Here is a 20,242-nt window from a genome sequence, read left to right as displayed (position 1 = left end):
TACACTGATAAGTCAGACGCTTTTTTCTTTTTGGTCTATTTTTTCTTTTTTTTTTAAGCTGACAACGTTACAAATTGGCTCATTAACCTTTGTACCTGGAAGGTGAAGAATGTTCCTATGTACTCTGGCTTCTTTATTAGGAATCTAAAGTCTGGAGCAGGAGTTTCCAGCGGGGAATACTTGTGTCTCCCAGGACACTGGGCAATGTCTGGAGACATTTTTGGTTGTGACAACTGGGTTCGGAGGGGGCACTGTTGGCATCTAGAAGGTAGAGACCAGAGAGGGCTTCTGAGCAACCTATGGTACACAGCAGACCCCATTCCCACCCCCCACCCCCCACCAGCCCTTAACATCAGAAGTGCCAAGGCTGATGGCTTCCACGCTCTGGCTTCACGCTGCCCTGCTCCCCCATCGTTTTGAGAGAACGACCTTTATTCCACCAATGTGCCCACTTCCCAGACCCCTGCTTGATTCATCCCTCAACCTCGTAACTGATTTTTCTCCATCTTTCAGATCTTTGCTGAAAGTTGTTTTGTTTTTGTTTTTTTACTGATCATAAAATCAGCCTATGCTCACTTTAAGCATTTGGAAACTGCAGAACCAGGCAAGATAATCAGGAAAAAGAATGTCCATCCGCTCGCCCACCCGCCAGAGGGGTTGTGTCTGTCTTGTCTCGCCTCTCGGCCTTTTTCCCGAGAGGAGTAGCATCCTTCTCTGCTCTCAGCCACCAGTCCTCCTGCTTTGCTTGCTTGCTTTTCTTAAGTGGGGCATAGGTGCCTCCCCCTATTACAAAAACCCATCATAAACACTGCACAGCTGGAGTGTGTGTCGTACAGACAGCACATTCCTTTAGGCTGTCCTCAGTGGCCGTATTTCTTCTTCCTGAGTACTGAGAACTTTCTGGGCCCAGGCGGGTGGATCGGGCTGGGTGATGCAGCCGGTTAATTCCGTTTTTGGTCAAAAACGAAGTGCTGACTGTAAAGCAGTGACTTGGATTCTTCCCTCGGGGGATACTTGCCTCCTGGCCCATGCCCAAGCAGAGTTCCAGAACCTTCTTGAGAATAAACAGCGAGTTCTGAAATGCTGGCTTTGAGGGCCAGTAACAGGCTGGACACAGAGCCCTGGGAGTGGCACTAAAGAGGTTCAAGGGCGGGGACATCGCCAGGCTTGTCAGCATGAAAGCCCCATACCTGGAACCCGGCACCACTCAAGAAATGTTGACTGGATTACAAGTTTCATGCCTTTGCTTAAAAAAAATTCTTACTATTTTATAGCACCCAAGTCCTGACGCCTTTCGTTTTCCCCTTCCTCTGCTTTAGTTTTCTTTGTAGCACTGAACATTGCTTGACAGCTAATTCTGGATTCACTCCTTTATGTATTCTCTCTCTCTCTCTCTCATTTAAGCTCCATGAGGGCTTTTTGGTCACATCTCTATCCCCAGGATTGGAAGGAGTGCCTGGCACATAGTAGACAGTCAGTATAATGTATTAAGTAGGTGAATGAATACATTATGCCTTAATTGTTTAAAGCATGTCCTACCTAAGCTTTGCGCATTAACACAGCTGTATAAATATCCCAGTTTAGAAGAAACTATGCACTGATTTTACCCATTTCTCCAGGGCTGGTTTAAAAACCAGCTTTGTGGGTATGGGCTGGGAGATGGTATCATGGTGGCCAGTGGGATACCCATTCTGGCCCTGGAAGGTCAGCTCTGTTGGTCTCTAGGCCATTCATTTGTCAGTCTGTCCATCTGCATATCGGGTGTATATAGAGCACTTGCCATATGCCATGGGGACACCCAGTACTTGTGCCACTATGTGGAATAGTGCCCCTTAGATTATGCAGTGCACCACACGTGGCCATCTGTGCAACCACACGTGGCCATCTGATGTGCCGGGTGTTGGGTATAAAGTAGTGGGTAAGACCTACTCTCTGTTCTCAAGAGCTCACAGTCTTGAGAGTGTTTCCCCTCTGTTGGGGGATACAAACACCGAATAATCAAGGACGTGGTGGTGCTAAATGCAGTGATGGAAGTGAGCCTGGGGGCTCTGAGAACCCCGGAAGGCATCCTCATCCAGCCTAGGAGGGGCCAAAATGAAATATGAGCCAAATCACCTTCTCTTCTTCCCTTGGCTGCCTGTGCGTCTGGTTCAGAATAAGATTGTGCAGACCAGGCCCCTCTCGTGAGCAGCATGTGTCCTCGAGGAACCAAAGGCTTCAGGCTGGAGCCAAGGCCTGTGCTGTCTCCCAGCTGCTGCGCCTCCTCCGCCCACCCCACCCGGCTGTGACACTTGACTTTTTACCCTCTGCTGCCATGAAAACAGGTGTAGATACAGAGGGTTGGCCTGGATTTTTCTAGATCTTTTTATGTGTAAACACGGCTATAACTTTTGGGGAAAGAGCTGGCCCCGTGCAGTGCTTGCCAGGGATCTACCCAGCACACATGGGGATGGAGAGGTGCAGACGCAGCAGGTCCCTTGGCCATCTCTGGCCCTCTTCCTTAGGAGAAGACCTCCATCCACCCCCCTGGGCATTTAAATGGGGGTTTCGGGAGGAATTTTTGTCTTGGTTCCTAACACTTTCCCGGATCTTGTGAATTCTCAGGTGGCAAAGTGGTGGACCAGGAGGAGGAAGGTCAGTGCCAGCTGGGTTAGAAGTAGTCATGCTTGCAGGGGGAGGCTGTAGATAGACTGGGCCTGTGGCTGCATGCTTGGGAAGAGGCCCTTGACTGCGTTTCTTCCCCCTTCCATTGTTCATCCAGCAAACATTTTGGGGGCACCCACTATGTGCCAGGCTTGGTGGTGGGCACTGGGGGAGATAGTCTGAATCCCCAGATCTCTTGCTCATCAGTTGGGTGACCTTGGTTAAGCTCTACTGTCCTAGAGATCAAACGACCATGACGAGCATGCCTTGGAGGAAAGCTTGGCACGTGGCGGATGGATGGTGAACGACCAAGAGTTTGGTTATTACGATCCCACCCTTACCTCGTGGACATGGCAGGACCTAGGCAGGCCAGGGCATACAGGGTGGTGTGTGCCTGACGGAGCAAGCGCGGGTGGCTGTGGGGGGCTGCCCTGGCTCCCTCTGGTGAGGTAAAGGCATGAGCCAGCCACTGGAGTGGACCCATCCCTCCTGCCTTCCGGAAGCAGCAGTGTGGCTGCGGGTCTAGACTGAGGGCTATTCTCTAAGCCATGGAAGCCAACTCCCACCCATGAAACAAGGGTGTTTACTGGAAGGGGAAGCAGGTAGCTCAGAAACCGGAGGCCAGACCAAATAGGCAGGCCTCGGGAAATGGGAACTCCTGGAGGACACATTAGCCAGAACTATCTTTGGTTGTCAGGGGGCCACTGATGGTTCAGAGTCCTGGGGAAGGGGGTTCTGACGGGCTGACCTTGGGCAGCAGCCTCCTCCCCCCCCCTCCCCAGCATGGCCTGCTAAGACTTCAGGAAGAGGGGAAGGCAGACAGAGTGGTGGACTGGCCCACGTTCACGTTGCCCTCCCGGGACTTTTGGTCCCTCCCCTTGCAGAGGAGAATTTTCCAGCTGCCCCAGCCAGTGCACCACCCTGTGAGCTAATGGGCTGGCACCAAGTGGGCCACTGTGAGGTCTCCTGTCTACACCTTGCAGCTCATACTGGGAGGAGCAGAAGGGAAGCTGAGCTTACTGAGCATGACCTGTACAGCCAGGTGGGCGAGGGGAGCTCTCTGAAGCCCCTGCCACAGGGCGGTGTCTCTGGGAATGTTCCCAGAGGAATGTACCCCGCACAGAGGAAGATGGGCAAGGCCAGGCCTGGGCCTCCAGTGCTGTGTGCATTTATGAGCGCAGACTGCATGCGCCTGCATGAAAAGTCCTGCTTGTTAGTTAGCATTCTGCTTTTTGATTTAATTTAGTGGCTTTTTGTTGTTTTGTTTTTAATTTAAGAGAAAAAAGGTGCTGCCCTTAAGAGAAATGTATAAAGCAGTGATTCTCAGTCTTGGCTGCGCCCCAGAATTATCTGTAGAACATGTTTAAAAAGGAGAGTAATACTGAGCACCACCTCAGTGTCTTTCACTTCCCGAACACCATGCATGGCCTCAGTCATCCTCCCTGTTGGGAAGGTAGCTGCTGTGGTCACCCCCATGTTGCGGATGTGGACTTTGAGGCCTAGAGGCGTTGACTGCTCCCCTAGTACACACACCTGGGAAGTGAGAGAACACTGCATTCCTGGCTTTGCTCTAACTCAGCAGCCAGAGCTAGAAGCTGGGCCAAGGCTGTCCCCGGGTGGGTGGGTGGCTGGGTACGTGGGGCATCGTTCACGCCAAGACCAGCTCAGAGCTCCCCACCCCCCAACCCAGGAATGATTCCCTGCCCAGCTCTGCTATCTTTGTTCTCTTTCTTCCCGTGACTATCATCTGAAAGAGCCTGCCTTTTTGCATTTGATTTCAGCTCGTGTCCCATCAGCCTGTTTCCAGGGTCACCCCGTCACCACTGGCTGTGTATCAGTCCCCTTTTGTAAGGACTCCCCTGCACGCCCTCCCCTCCCCTTCCCAGCCAGCCGGTGGAGCCCTGCACCATGTGTCTGTCTCTCTTGTAGGCTCCCTCTTTCTCCTGGCACCAGCATAGGAGACCAGTGCCGGCCGGGGGTAATGATACTGTATCACTGAGTAGTTGGGGAAATTAAGGGAGATCATGTATTTCAGCACAGCACAGGGGAGCCATTTAATCAGCGTTAGCCACTCTCATTGAGGTTATGGTGATTAGTGTTGGTGCTGGGGGCGTATTTCCTGGGACTGGGATGTCTCATGGTGGCTGTACCAGTTGTTTGGGCGAACTGCACCGTTGCAGGTGCCCTCTTCCCCAGACCTCTGGACCTCCCCATGGTCTGGCAACCAAAGGGTTAATTCCTGGCACAGAGCAGGGTGCAGGTGCCCTCAGACCGCCTCCTGTTGGCTGACGCCCTTGTCAAAACTGGTTGTTAATTTACTTCAAGTATTGCCCTCACTTGGATGCTTGGGGACCAGAGGGCTGTGTGCTGTTCCCCATGTGGCTCCCTGCATCCTGCTCCTCGGACTCACTTTAGTGCAGCTCTGATGCGGTCAGCTGAACGGCCTTGTACCTGTGGCTGCTGGCACGGAGCACCTTCCCAGGCCCAGCATACTGCGCTCATAGGTGCCTGGAGATGGTGGCAGGTCACCATCCCTGCCCCAGGGGAGCCAGCTAACTCCACAGACCTCCTGCACCTGTGCCAGGAGCCAGTCTGTGGCCTCGGCCAAGCACCTCTTGGTTTCTGAGCTTCCTGGTGGCCCGACAATGTGCCATGTCCCGTCCAAATGACGGGTTTTTCCTGTCTTTGGTCTTGGCGTCCAGCTCTTGAAACCACAATTTCGCCCTTTCCTCTCTCCTGCCAGGGTTAACAGGTGTTAGCAGTCCCGGGAAGGAGGTGAAGCAGATGGAGAATGGCATGCTGGTGACGGATGTGGCGGGGAAGCAGCTGCAGAGGTAGGAGCAGAGAGGGAGCCCCGTTCGTGTGGACTCTACAGGCGCCGTGTTTCTGCGCCCCACCGGGGGCAGAGGAGAGGGACGGGGTGCCAGCAACTTGTCTGACCTACTGAACGCCTCAGCTCCCAGGGCCATGGAAGATGTGGGCTATCTGCCTCCTTCCCCAAATTTCTAGGAGACCTCACTTTTCTGCGGCTTGAAGGGGAGGCCTGGCGCTGCTCTCTCAGGAGGCACAACTAGCACAGGCCTCAGGATTTGACCACCTGTCTGCCCTTGTGATGCAAGTTCCCCACATGATGTGGGTCTTTGCTCAAGTCATTCAGAGGGACCTGAAATGTTCAGATCTCGGGAGCCAGCACTGGAGTCAAAATAGTCGCAGTAATAGTGACCATGACATTTTACATACCATTCACAGCCAGATGTGGTGCCGAGCCCTATGCAGTTGGTTGAACCTGGAGGTAGTCACTCTTGTGTTACCGTTTTATTTTTTTATTTTATTTTTTTAATGTTTAATTTATTTATTCATGAGAGAGAAAGAGAGAGGCAGAGACACAGGCAGAGAGAGAAGCAGGCTCCATGCAGGGAGCCCCATGTGGGACTCGAGCGTGGGACTCCAGGATCAGGCCCTGGGCTGAAGGTGGCGCTAAATCGCTGAGCCACCCGGGCTGCCCATGTTCCCATTTTATAGATGAGCAAACCGAGCGCTCTCCCTAAGTCAGGCAGCCAGAGAGAAACTGAGCTTGGACTTGAACCCAAGCCCTGCCTCTGAGCCAGCGCTCCAAAGTTCTATGCTTTTGCTGCTTTAAGGGAGGTTGCTTTCAACTGGATTGTTGGGGATTTGGAGGAGCAGCATGCCGTGGACTTTGTTGTTTAACTTCTTTGTGCCTCAGTTTCCTTATCTTCAGATAGGGTCTGTGGTGTACCTACTGCAGAGGGCTGAAGTGGGATAGACACCCAGTGGTGCATGTGAGGTGCTTCGCACAGTACTTTCCTCCATCAACCCCCAGTAGAGAGCACTCACTTATTATTGGATGAGCTGGGGGTGCTGGCAGTTACTTCTCTGGCATGGGGAGATTTCACAGAAATGGGGCTGGGAAGGAAATTGACATGAGCCCACAGTACCCTCCTAGACTCCAATTTTTATTTTTAGATTTTATTTATGTATTTGAGAGAGAGAGAGAGAGAGAGCAAGTGAAGGGAGAGGGAGAGAATCTCAAGCAGAATCTGCACTCAGTACAGAGCCCAGTGTGGGGCTGGATCTCACCACCCTGAGATCATGACCGGAGCTGAAACCAAGAATCGGATGCTTAACTGAATGAGCCACCCAGGTGCCCCTGGCTCTGATTTTTATCACATGGGACAGGTGGAAATATTGCCTGCACTATCGGTGCACCTGTCGAGGTGGTGAGTTAGGTGTATGTGTGCAAATCACTTAGAATAGGGCCTTGCCCGGGGGGTGCAGGGGCACTGCGAGGGTTCAGGCAGGTGGCTGGTGTGACCTGTCCTGATTGCTGTCATCTGGGAATTTGCTGGGAGAGCCAAGGCGAGGCATCACCTGCAGGTGATCCTGGGACCTCGGGGCACGTGACAGTGGTAGGCTTGCTGAGGAGAACCATGGGTGGATTGAGCAGAAGCCTAGGGGACTCTGGGCATATCAGTTGCTCTGCGGCAGATGACCTCAAACCTAGTGGCTGGTCATCTCACGGTCTCTGTGGCTTGGGAAGTCTGGGCATGGCTTAGCTGGCCCGCTTCTCTGGATCTCACACAAGCTGCAACAGGCGTCTGCCAGGCTGGGGTCTCATCGGAAGACTCGGCTGGGGAAAGATCCGCTTCGAAGCTCACATGGCTATTGGGAGGATTCATTGCCTCAGGGGCTGTTATTACCGCCCTCAGTTTCCTGACTGGAGACCCCCATTCCCAGCTCTGTGGGCTATGAGCCTGTGTGCTTTGCTTCATTGCCGTGCACACACCAGGAGGGCAGTAGGGAGCATCAGCAAGCAGGATGGAAGCACACCCCAGCCCTTTGCTGTGTGGTTCTAAGCCATCGCCGAGAGTGGGTATTCCCACCTCATAGGCCCACACGTGAGTGTGCACACACCCACACAGCCGTGTCATCCTCCAGGATTACGAGTCCCCAGGGGAAGGGACTACCTCGAGGTCTGTAAAGACACCTTTGGGCCACGTGATCTGCAATAACATGTCATGGTCTGTAGAAAGCTGCTGACCACCCCTGGCAGGAAAGAGGTGCTTTTTGGATAATGCCTGCGTAAAGGGACAGTTCTCCATGGGGCCCTGTGTCACCTTCCCCCTCTTCATGTCACATCTGTAAAATCGGAAGATTGAGCTAGTTTGGCGCATTGTTGGGGTTGCACCCCTGCTCGAGGCTTCCATTTGGTTGACGCTGTGTGCCTTGGTTTCCCCAGACAGCTCAGCAACTCCTCCTCCTACAGCGGGGACATGAGCCGCCACCATACCAGCACTGCTGAGCTGCAGAAAGCCGGTCCCAAGAATGAGGATGCCTGGAAGCTGGTGGAAGCAGACAAGGCTCAAACGGGGCAGGTGAGGGCTGGCTCCCCTGCTGAGGGCAGCAGCCAGTATCACCACATGCCACTGCGTGTGGGTCCTATGCACAACACTTCGTTTGTGTTAAATTGTGTCTCTCCCTCAATGAGCCTATAAAAATGTTCTTTTCTGGTGCCGGAAACGGGCGGGGGAGGCAAGAGGACTTGTCCAAAGTCACAGCCAGGGAGAGGCAGAGCTGGGATTTGAACCCTGGCACTCAGACTCCAGCGTTGGCGTGTGTAGCCTCTGCTATACTGGCTGCCACCTCCTCGGAGCAGCGAAGGGCTCTCGTTGGCTGCAGGGGATCTGGGTGCTTTAGATCATGCCTCTCCACTGTGGGGGAAAGTGTATGGAGGAAGGAGCGAGATAACACCTCCGTCATAACGCTTATCGTGACCGTGTGCATGTGTGCGTCCGTGCATGCACGTGTGTGTGCATGTGGTGGGATCCGTTTCTTATTTCTCTTTTAGCCCTAATGATTACATAGTGAGAAAGCCCGAGTTGGGTGCCCGTTGCTCTTTCATGCCTGTCTCAGGCTGTTGGGGCTGCTCAGCAGAAGGCCACAGGCTGGGTGACTCAGAAGCAGCCTGCTTTTATTGCTCACGCTTCCTGGTGGCAGGTCCCAGGTTAAAGTACCAGCAGGTGTGCGTGTAGTGAGGCTTGCTGCTTGGCTCAGAGGCAGCCATCTGCTCTGTGTCCTCAGGGTCGGGAGGGGTGAGGAGTTCCCGGGGGCCCCTCTTAGAAGGGCGCAGATCCCCTTCTGAGGGCTCCATCCTTATCATCTGACCACTTCCCAGAGGCCCCTCCTCTGCACACCATGCCCCTGGATGGAGGGGTCAGGATTTCAGTGTGCAAACTTGGACACAGCGTTCGGATCCTAGCACGAACAAACCACCAAGTTCTCCTCATCACAGGGGGAATCTGGTTTTCAAGCTCTCGTTCTCTTCGAGGAGTTTCACAATCATGTATTTTGGGCACGTGTTGATAATTTTCCATTTATGGTCATGATCTAAAGTTTATTTTAAAAAATAAAACACACATGTAGTGTGTTTATTGATTTTTTTAAAAGATTTTATTTATTTATTCATAGAGACAAGAAAGAGAGAGGCAGAGGGAGAAGCAGGCTCCATGCAGGGAGCCCGATGTGGAACTCGATCCCGGGTCTCCAGGATCACACCCCAGGCCACAGGTGGCGCCAAACCGCTGCACCACCGGGGCTGCCCTTATTAATTTTTTTTAAAGTAGGGAATGGAATTTTTTAAAAAAGAAATAAGTACACACATAAACAGGCCACCGTGAGAGGTGGTACAGAAACGAGAGGTCGGGACACCGTTCTCTTGGATCTACCTGGATGCACCCAGAATCTCTTGAAACCTCTGTTCCAGGCTGCTTCTCCCATCTTCCCCTCACCGCCATGGCCACGGGCACAGTACATCCTGCCTCCTTACTCTCACTGGTCCTCAGGGGGGCGGTAATGACCGCACATCTAGGGCTGGAGAAGGAATAGGAGGCCTATTTAATCCTTACGTAATCCCACACCGCCCAGAGGAGGTCCTGGTATTACCTACCCGCCTTCCACGTAAAAGGAAAACAGACTGTGGGGGGCTTGTCACTCGTCAGAGTTGGACCAGGAGAGGCTCTGGGCTCAGCACACGTTCTCAGAAACTTCTCACTCCCTCGCCTGCCGTGTCTGCTGCTCACGAGGAGCCCCCAAGTCCTGCATGTAATTCCAGCCTCAGCAGATCAGAGGTCTGCTGGGCTTTGTGACGAAGCCAAATGGTGACAGTACACATCGTAGTTCTGGGACACCCCACCCCCCAAAACACACACACACGCGCACACACACACACTATTTCAGTTTGAAAAACAGAAAAGTTCAGAAAGAAACTCAGTTATACAGAAGACTTCTGTCCTTTCACCCGTCACCTTTCAACCTGGCTGTAATTCGACAGATGGTTTTTATGACCCAGAATTCAGTGTGAAAGAGCTTAAAATGCCACTGAGCACACACACAAGGAAGGATGCCTGGTGTTGTTTGAAACCAAGCCAGGCAGGTGCGACCCAAAGCCAGTCACCTCAGTCTCTGGTGTTGAGGTCAGGCCATAGGCCACGTTTTGGATGACTGAACATCATTAATTGGGGCTCCGTGGGGAGTATGGGAGTGGAAGAAATCCTCATTCGTCGCCCCGTGGCATGGGGGCGCAGTTTAAGCAAGCACCAGCCAATGGGAAGCCAGTGGAAATGATGCAGGACTGACCGTCGCTGTTCAGAGGAAATGGGGCCAGCACATGGTCTTGGTTGCTTGGCAACGTGCCACATTTGCTCTTTGATGGCTTCCTGATGGTCCTAGACCAAAGCTCAGAATCTTAAACAGGATTTCCCAGACCCCGTGTGGTCTGACCACTACTTCTTCTCCAGCTTGATCTTATTCTTCCTTTCATTTCCTGAAACATGGTGCATTCCCTCCTACCCCAGGGCCTTGACACATGCTGCTCCCACTGCCCTGAGTGCCCCCCCCCCCTTCTGCTTGCTTAATTAACTCTTGGTTGTTGCTTCCTCAGGGAAAACCTCTGATTACCTCTCTCCTCGGTTAGGCCAATATACCCAGTTTTATACTCTCACAGAACTCTGCACTGCTCTAGCCCTTCTCTATAATTATACGTTTATCTGGGCCCTGGAAGGCCTGTCTTGCCACTTGACTGGAAGCTCTGTGAGGCCAAAAGCCTTGACTATATCTCCCACTGACTTTGTCAAAAAAACCCAAGGGGGGGGTACTGTGCCATGGATATGAGCACAGGTGGGGAGTGGGGGGCATGGGATTGCACAGCTGCGGCTGGAGTGCCCGACCCCTGGTGGGAACAGTCTACAAGCTGCCCTCCCTCCCCTGGTCTGCAGGTCAAGCTGTCCGTGTACTGGGACTACATGAAGGCGATCGGGCTTTTCATCTCCTTTCTGAGCATCTTCCTTTTCCTGTGTAACCACGTTGCCTCCCTGGTCTCGAACTACTGGCTCAGCCTCTGGACCGACGACCCCATCGTCAACGGGACCCAGGAGCATACTAAAATCCGGCTGAGCGTCTATGGAGCCCTGGGCATTTCGCAAGGTGGGGGCCCTACCCTCCGCACCCTCCCCGGTCCACCCAATTTGGGGCCCTGGGAACCACTTCCGTGTCTTATTATGGAGTGGAGCCCCCCTGCTTGTCAGAGTTTTGTGAACCCCCAAACTAAGCCACGCTCACATGAACAGTAGTTATCACTTAGTAGGCACTCAGGCATTTAGCGAATATTTCTTCAATGCTCTGTTTCATGAGGCCCTAGGAGATGGAGAGAAGCTTGAATGTGCCCATTTTACAAATGAGCAAAGTTGAGGAACAGCAGCCCCCCTGGAGCATTGCCGAGCAAGCGCCCTTGCGCCTCGTTGCTCTGTCAGGATGATGGGGCTTCTGTAAACTCTTCATTTGTGGACTCTTCCCTGCTGCCTGATGGTGGGAATTAGTTTAGGCCAGTGATTCTCAGTGAAGACCATGTTGTCCCCGGGGGGACAGGTAGCAGTGTCTGGAGGTACTCTGAGCTGTCACAGAAGGACAGGGTGGGGGTAGTGCTGCTGGCTTGCAGTGGCCCGGGATGTCAGGAGACGTCCTGCGGTGCACAGCACAGCCCCCGCAACAGAGTGACCGAGCCTCAAATGTCAGCAGTGACGACGTTGAGAAACCTTGTTTACCCTTCCTGTGGTTGCCTGAAGATCTCCAAGCACCACGACATTCGGAGTAAGAGCTTATGTTTCCTGAGCACTTCCTTGATGCCTGGTTACATTCTAAACACTCGAATGGGTTTTATTTGACTTTTGCAGCAGCACCACAATATTAGAAGCTGATATGTTGCCCATTTTAGAAACAGACTATACGGTCCAGTGAGGTTAAGTAAGTTGCCCGGAGTCACACAGCAAATACATGGCCCCCCTGGCATTGAATGAGGCAGTCTGGCACCAGGAGCCCGTGCTCTTAATCCGTGCACCACACAGTGCACGAGCTGTGTGTTCAGGTGCTCACAAGAACAGTGGGCATCTACACGTACAGACGTATATCGGTGTCTGTGGTACGGAAGTGTAGATGATAAACATAGGTTTGAGCACTTCCTGTACACCAGGCACATTGCCCTTTACATTCGGCTGTGCTACGAGGTAAGTATCCCTGCCCCCATCTTACAGATAAGGAAACTGGGGTGCAGAGAGGCTGAGTGACTTGTGGGAGGGTCCCACAGCTGGTGGGTTGCAGAGGCAGGATGTGCCAGTGTCGGCTCCAGAGCCCATCATTTTAAGCGCTGCTTCCTTGAGGAAGCCTCCTCACCCCTGTGGAGTCTCCGCAGAAAACAGGTGCTCTCCTGTGGGTTGTTTGCAGGAGCCACGGGTGTGGCTCATGATCTCCAGGAGATAGCTTTGAAAGAACACCAGAAGAGCAGACATGGATTTCTTAGATTTCTGAATCCCTAACCACCCCCTCAGGGCAAAGGACTGGCCTCCAAACTGTCACTGAGGCTCAGGGAGGGTGTGATAGTTCCCTGGGCTCACACAGCAGCATCTGTTCTAGAATATCCCCTCCAGGAGCCACTAGCCACATTTCAGGTGCTCACTAGCCACACTGGACTGCGTAGACACAGAACATTAGCGTCATCTCGAAAGTTCTGTTGCACATCATGGGTCTAGAGGGATATGGCACACAGATTAAGGGCATGACCCCGGAGCAGGCTGCCTGGACCCGAACCCCAGCTCCGCTTCTGATTGGCTGACTCTGTTGAGGGCAGAGGAGTTCACCTGTCTGACCTTGAGTTTCCTTCTCCATAAAATGGGTGCCAATAGGATTTATATAGAGTCAGTGTGAAAATCAGATTCATGCAAAATTATTGCACAGTGTTTAATTTATAGTGAGTCCTCAGTAAATAATAGCCACTGCTGTCCTCACAATCACCGTTATTCTTAAAAGATAAGAGTCTAGGCCTGATGCATCCTCATGGCCACTCCTGCCTGCCCCCAGCTCGGCCCACGTCCCTTCGTTGTGGTGTTTATGGCGAGATTGTTTGTAGGTATCACGGTGTTCGGCTACTCCATGGCGGTGTCCATCGGGGGGATCTTCGCTTCCCGCCGCCTGCACGTCGACCTGCTACAGAACGTCCTCCGGTCCCCCATGAGCTTCTTTGAGCGGACCCCCAGTGGGAACCTGGTGAACCGCTTCTCTAAGGAGCTGGACACGGTGGACTCAATGATCCCACAAGTCATCAAGATGTTCATGGGCTCCCTGTTCAACGTCATCGGCGCCTGCATCATCATCCTGCTGGCCACTCCCATCGCCGCCATCATCATCCCACCGCTAGGCCTCATCTATTTCTTTGTGCAGGTGAGAGGTGGGGTCTTGGGGTAGGATGAGCGCTGCTCTGTGAGCTACTCCCGAGTGAGCTAAGGGCTCACTCCGTCTGACCCTTCCCTCAGTGTGGAGCTGTTGGGAATTTGCTGGAGGAGGGTTGAATTCGTTATTGTCAGTTTTAAACACCTCTCAAAGGGGCGGGGGAGCTATAATAGTTCCTAATGATATTAAACACGTTCAGTATTATTTTAATATTATTAAAATTGATTATTACAATTAAGAGAGTTTATGAAATCCTTTAGGTCCTAAGCCCTTGCAGAAAGTGGAGATGTGAATAACAGCAGCTTTAACAGCATAGACATTTTTGTCTTTCTCACGGTGGAAAGGTAGAGGCGGGTCACCCAGGGCTGGGATGGTAGATCCACAAGTCTGTTAATATCCTGGACTCTGTGACTGCTTTTTTGTGGTTGTTGTTCACCCATCTTTGCATAAGCCTTCATTTTTAGTTGATCTCATGGCCCAAAACGGCTGCTGGAGCTCCAGCCATTAATCTGCAGTTCAGAAAACAAGACCGAGGAAGGAAAACAGAACAAGGGAGCACGGGACAGTGGAGTCACTGTGGTTTCTTAGGTTACCACAGCAGAAACTGTGCTTGCAGCTGTAGATGAGCATATCGAGGCCCTGATGGTGGAGCTGGGAGTGGGAACTCACATCTGTCTAATTCTAAAGCTTGTGTTGGTGACCTTGCACTGCCCCTTTTCGCCCTGAGAAGGTTAGCTGCTGCATGGTTCCTGGGGGTGTGGGGTGTGGGGGAGTGGTTTAGATGGGAACCTAATGACCCCAGCACAAAATAGGAGAACCACAAAGTGCTCTCTCCATCAGTCAGCCCCCCCTCCCCCCGACTCCACCACACTGTGGCCCAGTGGTCGGTGAGCGTCAAACGCAGGTGGAACCAGAGAGAGCAGGTCTCTCGTGCCTTCATTGTGTTCTCTTTAAATTGGCGCCAGCTGTTTTGTCCTGCTGCATTTACTAAAAATATTACCCGTGTTCACACCCTGGCTGTATATTTTCCCGAGGGACTCAGTTCAAAGGAACAAAATAGGCCCCGTGCTGCATTTGCTGCAGCTCACACAGCTGCCAGCAGCAGGACCATGCAGTGATTCTATGACAGGATCTTCTGTCCGTTAATGGGGACAGTTAGGGAGGTGCTGTTGTAATACCAATTTTATTTTTAAATAACAAAGTTCAAAGGATCATGTTGTGTGTGCACTGTTATAACTAAGCAAGCGGAGTGTGCACGTGCACAGCTGGAAAGGGAAGCAGCAAAAGGAAAACATATCCCTGAGGGTTGGGATTATGAAAGGATGTGGGTTTTTAATTTTTTTAATTTTTATTTTTTTTAAATTTACTTATTAGAGAGAGTGCATGCAAGTGGGGGGAGGCTGAAGCAGAGAGAGAATCTCAAGCAGACTCCCCACCTAGCACAGAGCCAGACTCGGGGCTCAATCTCATGACCCTGAGATCACAATCTGAGCCAAAACCAAGAGTCGGATGCTCAACCAGCTATGCCACCCAGGTGCCCCAAATGTGATTTTCTTTAATGGCTTTAAACTAAATATACACTGACCCTACAACCCAGCAGTCTCCCCTCACTGTATATGCAAAAGAAATGAGGAAGTGTATCCAGAAAGGAAATAAAAGGTGCTGGAATGTTCTTTGCATCTTGGTTCATGATTAGTCCCAAACTAGAAACAACTTGGGGATTTTGACCCAGAGGACATAAGAATTATCTGGGATTCTGGAGATATTCTAGACTTTGGTCAAGTAGTGGGTGTGCAGTTGTAAATAAATATAAAAATTCATCAAGCTGTGAAGTATAATAGAAATGTTATGTTTTGATTAAGAAACGGCTTTAGATGTATGTACGTTCTCTCTGCCTAAGGTTATACACTGACATTGGAATAAATAGTGCTTATCTTAGAATAATATAATGTAATTTTAAAAAAAAATATGTATTTATTTGAGAGAGAAAGTGCAAGAGGGGAGGGGCAGAGGGCGAGTCCCAGCCAGACTCCTTGCTGAGCACAGAGCCCGATTCTCGATTCTCAGGGCTCAATCCCATGACCCTGAGATCATGACCTGAGCTGCAACCAAGGCTTGGACACTTAACCAACTGCACCAACCAATACACCCCGTAATTAATTTTAATTTAGTCTTTCCATCTGTATCATCTCCCCTAAATTTTGAAATGGGTATCCATTATTGTTTTTTTAATTAATTAATTAATTAATGAGTGATTTTATTTATTTATTAGAGACACACGGGTGGGGGCAGAGACACAGGCAGAGGGAGAAGCAGGCTCCACACAGGGAGCCCGACTTGGGACTTGATCCTAGGACTCCAGGATCATGCCCCAGGCCGAAGGCAGCGCTAAACCGCTTGAGCCACCGGGGATGCCCTTATTGTTTTAATTTAAAAGCAAGTCTTTACATTTTTATGTAAAGGTGATGGAAGAGAGGTGAGGATATGGAATTGTGTTGGGGCCTCCTTGTTGCCAAAAGGAGGCATTTCTATCTTGTGGAATGTTCTGGCCTCTGTGAAACCCTCCCAGCCACAGGTCCGAGTACCTTAGCTCACAGCCCGCTGCCTGTATCAGGCAGGTACGTGTCAAGCATTATTTTTATTCACGAGCACCAGGCACTTGGTCTGAAAGAGTAAGTAAGGTGAATCTAAGAGGTGGATTATGTCTCCTAGAAAAGAGTTTATTTTCATTGTTGTTGTTGTTTAAAGATTCTATTTATTTACTTATTAGATCAAGCAGGGGGGAGGGGCAGAGGGAGAAGCAGACTCCCCGCTGAGCAGGGAGCCTGATGTGAGGTTCGAACCCAGGACCCCAAGATCATGACCTGCGCCAAGGGCAGACGCTTAACTGACTGAGCCACCCAGGGGTCCCTGGAATGGAGTTTAAAAGGGAAGCTGATATATATATACATATATTTTTTTTAACTGAGTTTAAACACAGATACGCCTCAGTTTAGCTTTCTGTGGTCAATAAAGCCTGAGTGTATGACAAATGGCATAAGTTGAGCAGGGAAAACACGTGGGAATGATGTGCATCCGGGATGTTTAGAAAGAAAGGCCCGGAGAGGAGGCATCACGGCTGAGGGTAACGGGGCAGATCCCGCAGGGCCGAGGCGTCCGGGTTTTGCTCAGGGCAGTGGGGGTCACCTGTCCGGTCTTAGGGCTGACAGAGCCACCGTCCCGGGACTGTCCTGGTTGGCGTGGCCCTAGATTAGCTTACGGAGTGGCTGGGGCCCGGAAGGCTGCTGATCTCAGAGCCCCGTGAGAGCCCTCTGGGGGGACTGTGCCCCAAAACAGCCCCGGGAGCCTGTATCCCTGCCCACCCCGTGTTTCCGTGCCTTGGCCTTGTGTCTGGTTCTGCCGCTTGCGGAGCGGCTGCATGGACGTTAGATCCCTGGAGTGGGGAGCTGCGGTCTGTTTGTACAGACAAGGACACTGAGGACACAGTGTCCTCCAGTGACTGGTCCATCATCTATTCTTGGCTCCTCGAAGCTTCCAGTGGGCAATTTGCTTTTGTTCCGTCTGCCCTGGTTATTAGGGCAGGAGCAGAACAGATGGATGTCTGCCCACGGGGCCCGGGGGCATCGGGCTTTCAACCGAGGCCTGGTTGTCCTCACAGCCTGTGCTGAAAGCCACACTGCTGAGTTCATGACACCCCAGATGTCAGCAGCTCAGGGACGCGGTACAGCGTGGAGTGGGCACCTCACAGCCGGGCTCCCCGAATCCAGACCCCAGCTTGGCCACCTGTGGCCGCTTGTAGCCCCGAGACCTTAGCGGGGAGGTTAGAGAGCTGCTTTATGCCTGGGTCTACTGAGTGTTACATGAGCTGGTGTCTGTGAAAGTACTGAAAACTGTACGAGGATTGGGGCACCTGGGGGGCTCAGTCGGCTAAGCATCCGCCTTCAGCTCAGGTCACCATCTCCAGGTCTTGGGATTGAGCCCTGCATCCAGCTCCCTGCTCAGCAAGGAGTCTGCGTCTCCCTCTCCCTCTGCCCCCACTCGTGCTCTCTCTCTCTTTCAAATAAATAAATAAATAAATAAATAAATAAATAAATAAATAAATAAATCAATCAATCATTCTTTCATTCATTCATTCTTTGGTGGGGGTGGGAGGGAACTCTGCTAGGACAGTGGGCTCTGCATGAGGCTTCGCTGCTGTCACTGCATCATGGGAGGGGCCTTGCCAACTCCCTGGTCTGTTCTCTTCCCCCAGAGGTTTTACGTGGCCTCCTCCCGGCAGCTGAAGCGCCTCGAGTCGGTCAGCCGCTCCCCGGTGTACTCCCACTTCAATGAGACCTTGCTGGGGGTCAGCGTTATCCGTGCCTTCGAGGAGCAGGAGCGTTTCATCCGCCAGAGTGACCTGAAGGTGGATGAGAACCAGAAGGCCTATTACCCCAGCATCGTGGCCAACAGGTGGGCACAGGAGGCCCGTGGGATGGAGGTGAAAGTCCAAGAACGCTGCTTAGTTCCTGGGGGTGGAGGTGTGCAGCCAGGCTCAGGCCCTCCCATGGGGGATGGCTAGACTGGGTGGGCCAACGGGACGGAACGACCATGGAAAGCAGACTGGAGCATTGCAGCTCCAAGCGTTGCATCAATGCAGAGGCCACGGTTTTCCAGAGTCGGAAACTACTGCCACAGCTGTCCTTTATGTATTTACTTACTTATAAGAGATCATCAGGGACAGGCCGACTCAGCCAGTGTTTTTCGTGTCCCCATTCTTGGCTGAGAGGCAGTCACCCACCACCCTCCTGTGATGAGCATTGGAAGCCATCCGCCAGTCCTGGCGTTAATTCAGAAGAAGGGGCAGACGTTTGGTACTTGTTGATAACTAAATTCAGAAAAGTGTCTGATTTATCCCTAAAAGGGGATCTTCCTCACTCATGTCCGGATATATGTTTTGAGATGTGGGATGGAAAATTCTGGGAAGAAGGTGACAGCACCTTGGGAGCGACCCATCCTAACCAAACGTCAGCCCCATCATACATAGTAGAACCCTAGACTGTAAGACTGGGGGCAGACACCATGAATTGCTGGAGACCCTGTGCTCCCCTGCAGAATTCTTAGAGTTTGTCAAATCTGGCTCTTTGGAAGAAGCTACATACCCGGGAACATCAGTCACATGAATCTGAGGGGCTCTAGTGCCAAAAAAGATCAAGACACCCATCTCCCTAGAGGTGTTTTTTTTTTTTTTTAAGGTTTTTATTCATGAGAGACACAGGCAGAAGGAGAAGCAGGCTCCATGCAGGGAGCCCGATGCGGGACTCGATCCTGGATCCTAGGATCATGACCTGAGCCAAAAGCAGATGCTCAGTCGCTGAGCCACCCAGGTGTCCCCTAAAATGCTTTTTATACCTTAAAACATTCATAGTCCTAATGTCATGTGATATCTTGCAAAAGTAAGCTTTAAGCCAATAATATGTCTGTTTATACTTCAAGAAGTAAAATAATACATTTTAACATTTCTAGAAGGAGGATGATCTGGCTCTGGGAACAGTAGAGCAACATTGAAAAATAGCTTATTTCTCTCCTTTCTCCCCTTTCCTGACAAGAGAAGGTTATTTTTAAGTAATCTCTACACTTAGCGTGGGGCTCGAACCCACAACCCCGAGATCAAGAGTCACACGCTCCATGAGATCACCAGCTAGGCGCCCCAAGGGAAGGTTATTTTAAATCAGTGGTGTGCCTCTTACAGTTAACGGCTTCTTGGTATTTAGGAACTTTCCCAGATATCATTTTAAAGATGGGTCTGCAGGGGTATATTTTAAAGCTTCCAGTGAGAAAAAGCTGGCTCTTAAAAAGGCAAGCTTCGGTTTCCTGGGAAGTGTGCTTCTGGAGAACTCCGTTTTAATCCCTGGGGTTGCCAGATTAATGAGGAAGTAGGGAGACCCGGTCCCTTTGGCTCCCCCTTCCCCCATGAGAGGTCAGAGAAGGCCTTTCTCAGGAACTCTCGGGGAGTTATTTCAGTGAGCAAAGTGCCCACCCCAGCCACCCTCCCACCCCTGGCTTGAACCAGAAACAAGATCTCTGGAAAGCTGACTCCAGGTGTGTGTGTGTGTGTGTTCATGTCTATGTCTGTCCGTCCATCCATCCATGTGTCTGTGGGCAGGTGGCTGGCCGTGCGGCTGGAGTGTGTAGGCAACTGCATCGTCCTGTTCGCCGCCCTGTTCTCCGTGATCTCCAGGCACAGTCTCAGCGCTGGCTTGGTGGGCCTGTCGGTGTCCTACTCCCTGCAGGTAAGAGGGGGTGCTCTGTCTGTGTCATTCTCCCTGCAGGTAAGGGGGGTGCTCTCAGCTGCATTTTTAAAAAAGATTTTATTTATTTGAGAGAGAGCAAGAGAGCACAAGCAGGGGGAGCAGCAGAGGGAGAGGGAGAAGCAGGTCCCCTGCTGAGCAGGGAGCCCAACCTGGGCTCGATCCCAGGACCCCGAGATCATAACCTGAGCTGAAGGCAGATGCTTAACCAGCTGAGCCACCCAGGCGCCCTTCAGCTGGATTTTCTAATTCCCTTAATGGTGGAGTCAGTTGTCAGGTTCTTAGGCCTGCTCTTTGAATCCGGCCAGGAGCTGAGGGAGGGGGAAGGGGCCGAGCAGCTTGTGAGAAGCCTGGTGACCCACTGGCACTGGGGGAAAGGAGACCTGTGGCCAGGATTTCCCCATTAGTCCAGGAAAGCCTTTGACGGCCAATAGGATGCCTCTGGCTACAAGAAACATGCTTTTCTGTCTATGACTTTCTCTCTCATCACAGCTTTAGCTTGGTCCCCCAAATTT

The 20,242-nt window shown here is 51.7% G+C and overlaps 1 protein-coding gene across 2 annotated transcripts in view; it reads left to right on the top strand.

Annotated features, from left to right (window-relative positions):
* The window catches only part of ABCC1 (ATP binding cassette subfamily C member 1 (ABCC1 blood group)), a 141,811-nt gene that overhangs the window by 111,788 nt on the left and 9,781 nt on the right, over positions 1-20,242 (top strand). The window contains exons 20-26 of one of the 2 annotated variants that reach the window (XM_072753778.1): positions 2,605-2,634; positions 5,387-5,477; positions 7,901-8,036; positions 10,935-11,142; positions 13,118-13,428; positions 17,690-17,889; positions 19,583-19,709. In XM_072753778.1, coding sequence (XP_072609879.1) covers positions 2,605-2,634; positions 5,387-5,477; positions 7,901-8,036; positions 10,935-11,142; positions 13,118-13,428; positions 17,690-17,889; positions 19,583-19,709 — 1,103 coding nt within the window. The remainder of the gene's footprint in view (positions 1-2,604; positions 2,635-5,386; positions 5,478-7,900; positions 8,037-10,934; positions 11,143-13,117; positions 13,429-17,689; positions 17,890-19,582; positions 19,710-20,242) is intronic. The other variant, XM_072753779.1, reaches the window with a different exon arrangement.

The sequence above is a fragment of the Vulpes vulpes genome, chromosome 3 (assembly GCF_048418805.1).
Source record: "Vulpes vulpes isolate BD-2025 chromosome 3, VulVul3, whole genome shotgun sequence".
In the NCBI taxonomy this organism is placed as follows: domain Eukaryota; kingdom Metazoa; phylum Chordata; class Mammalia; order Carnivora; family Canidae; genus Vulpes; species Vulpes vulpes.
The sequence above is the reverse complement of the archived record's forward strand: the minus strand, read 5'-3'. Positions and strand labels throughout refer to the sequence as shown.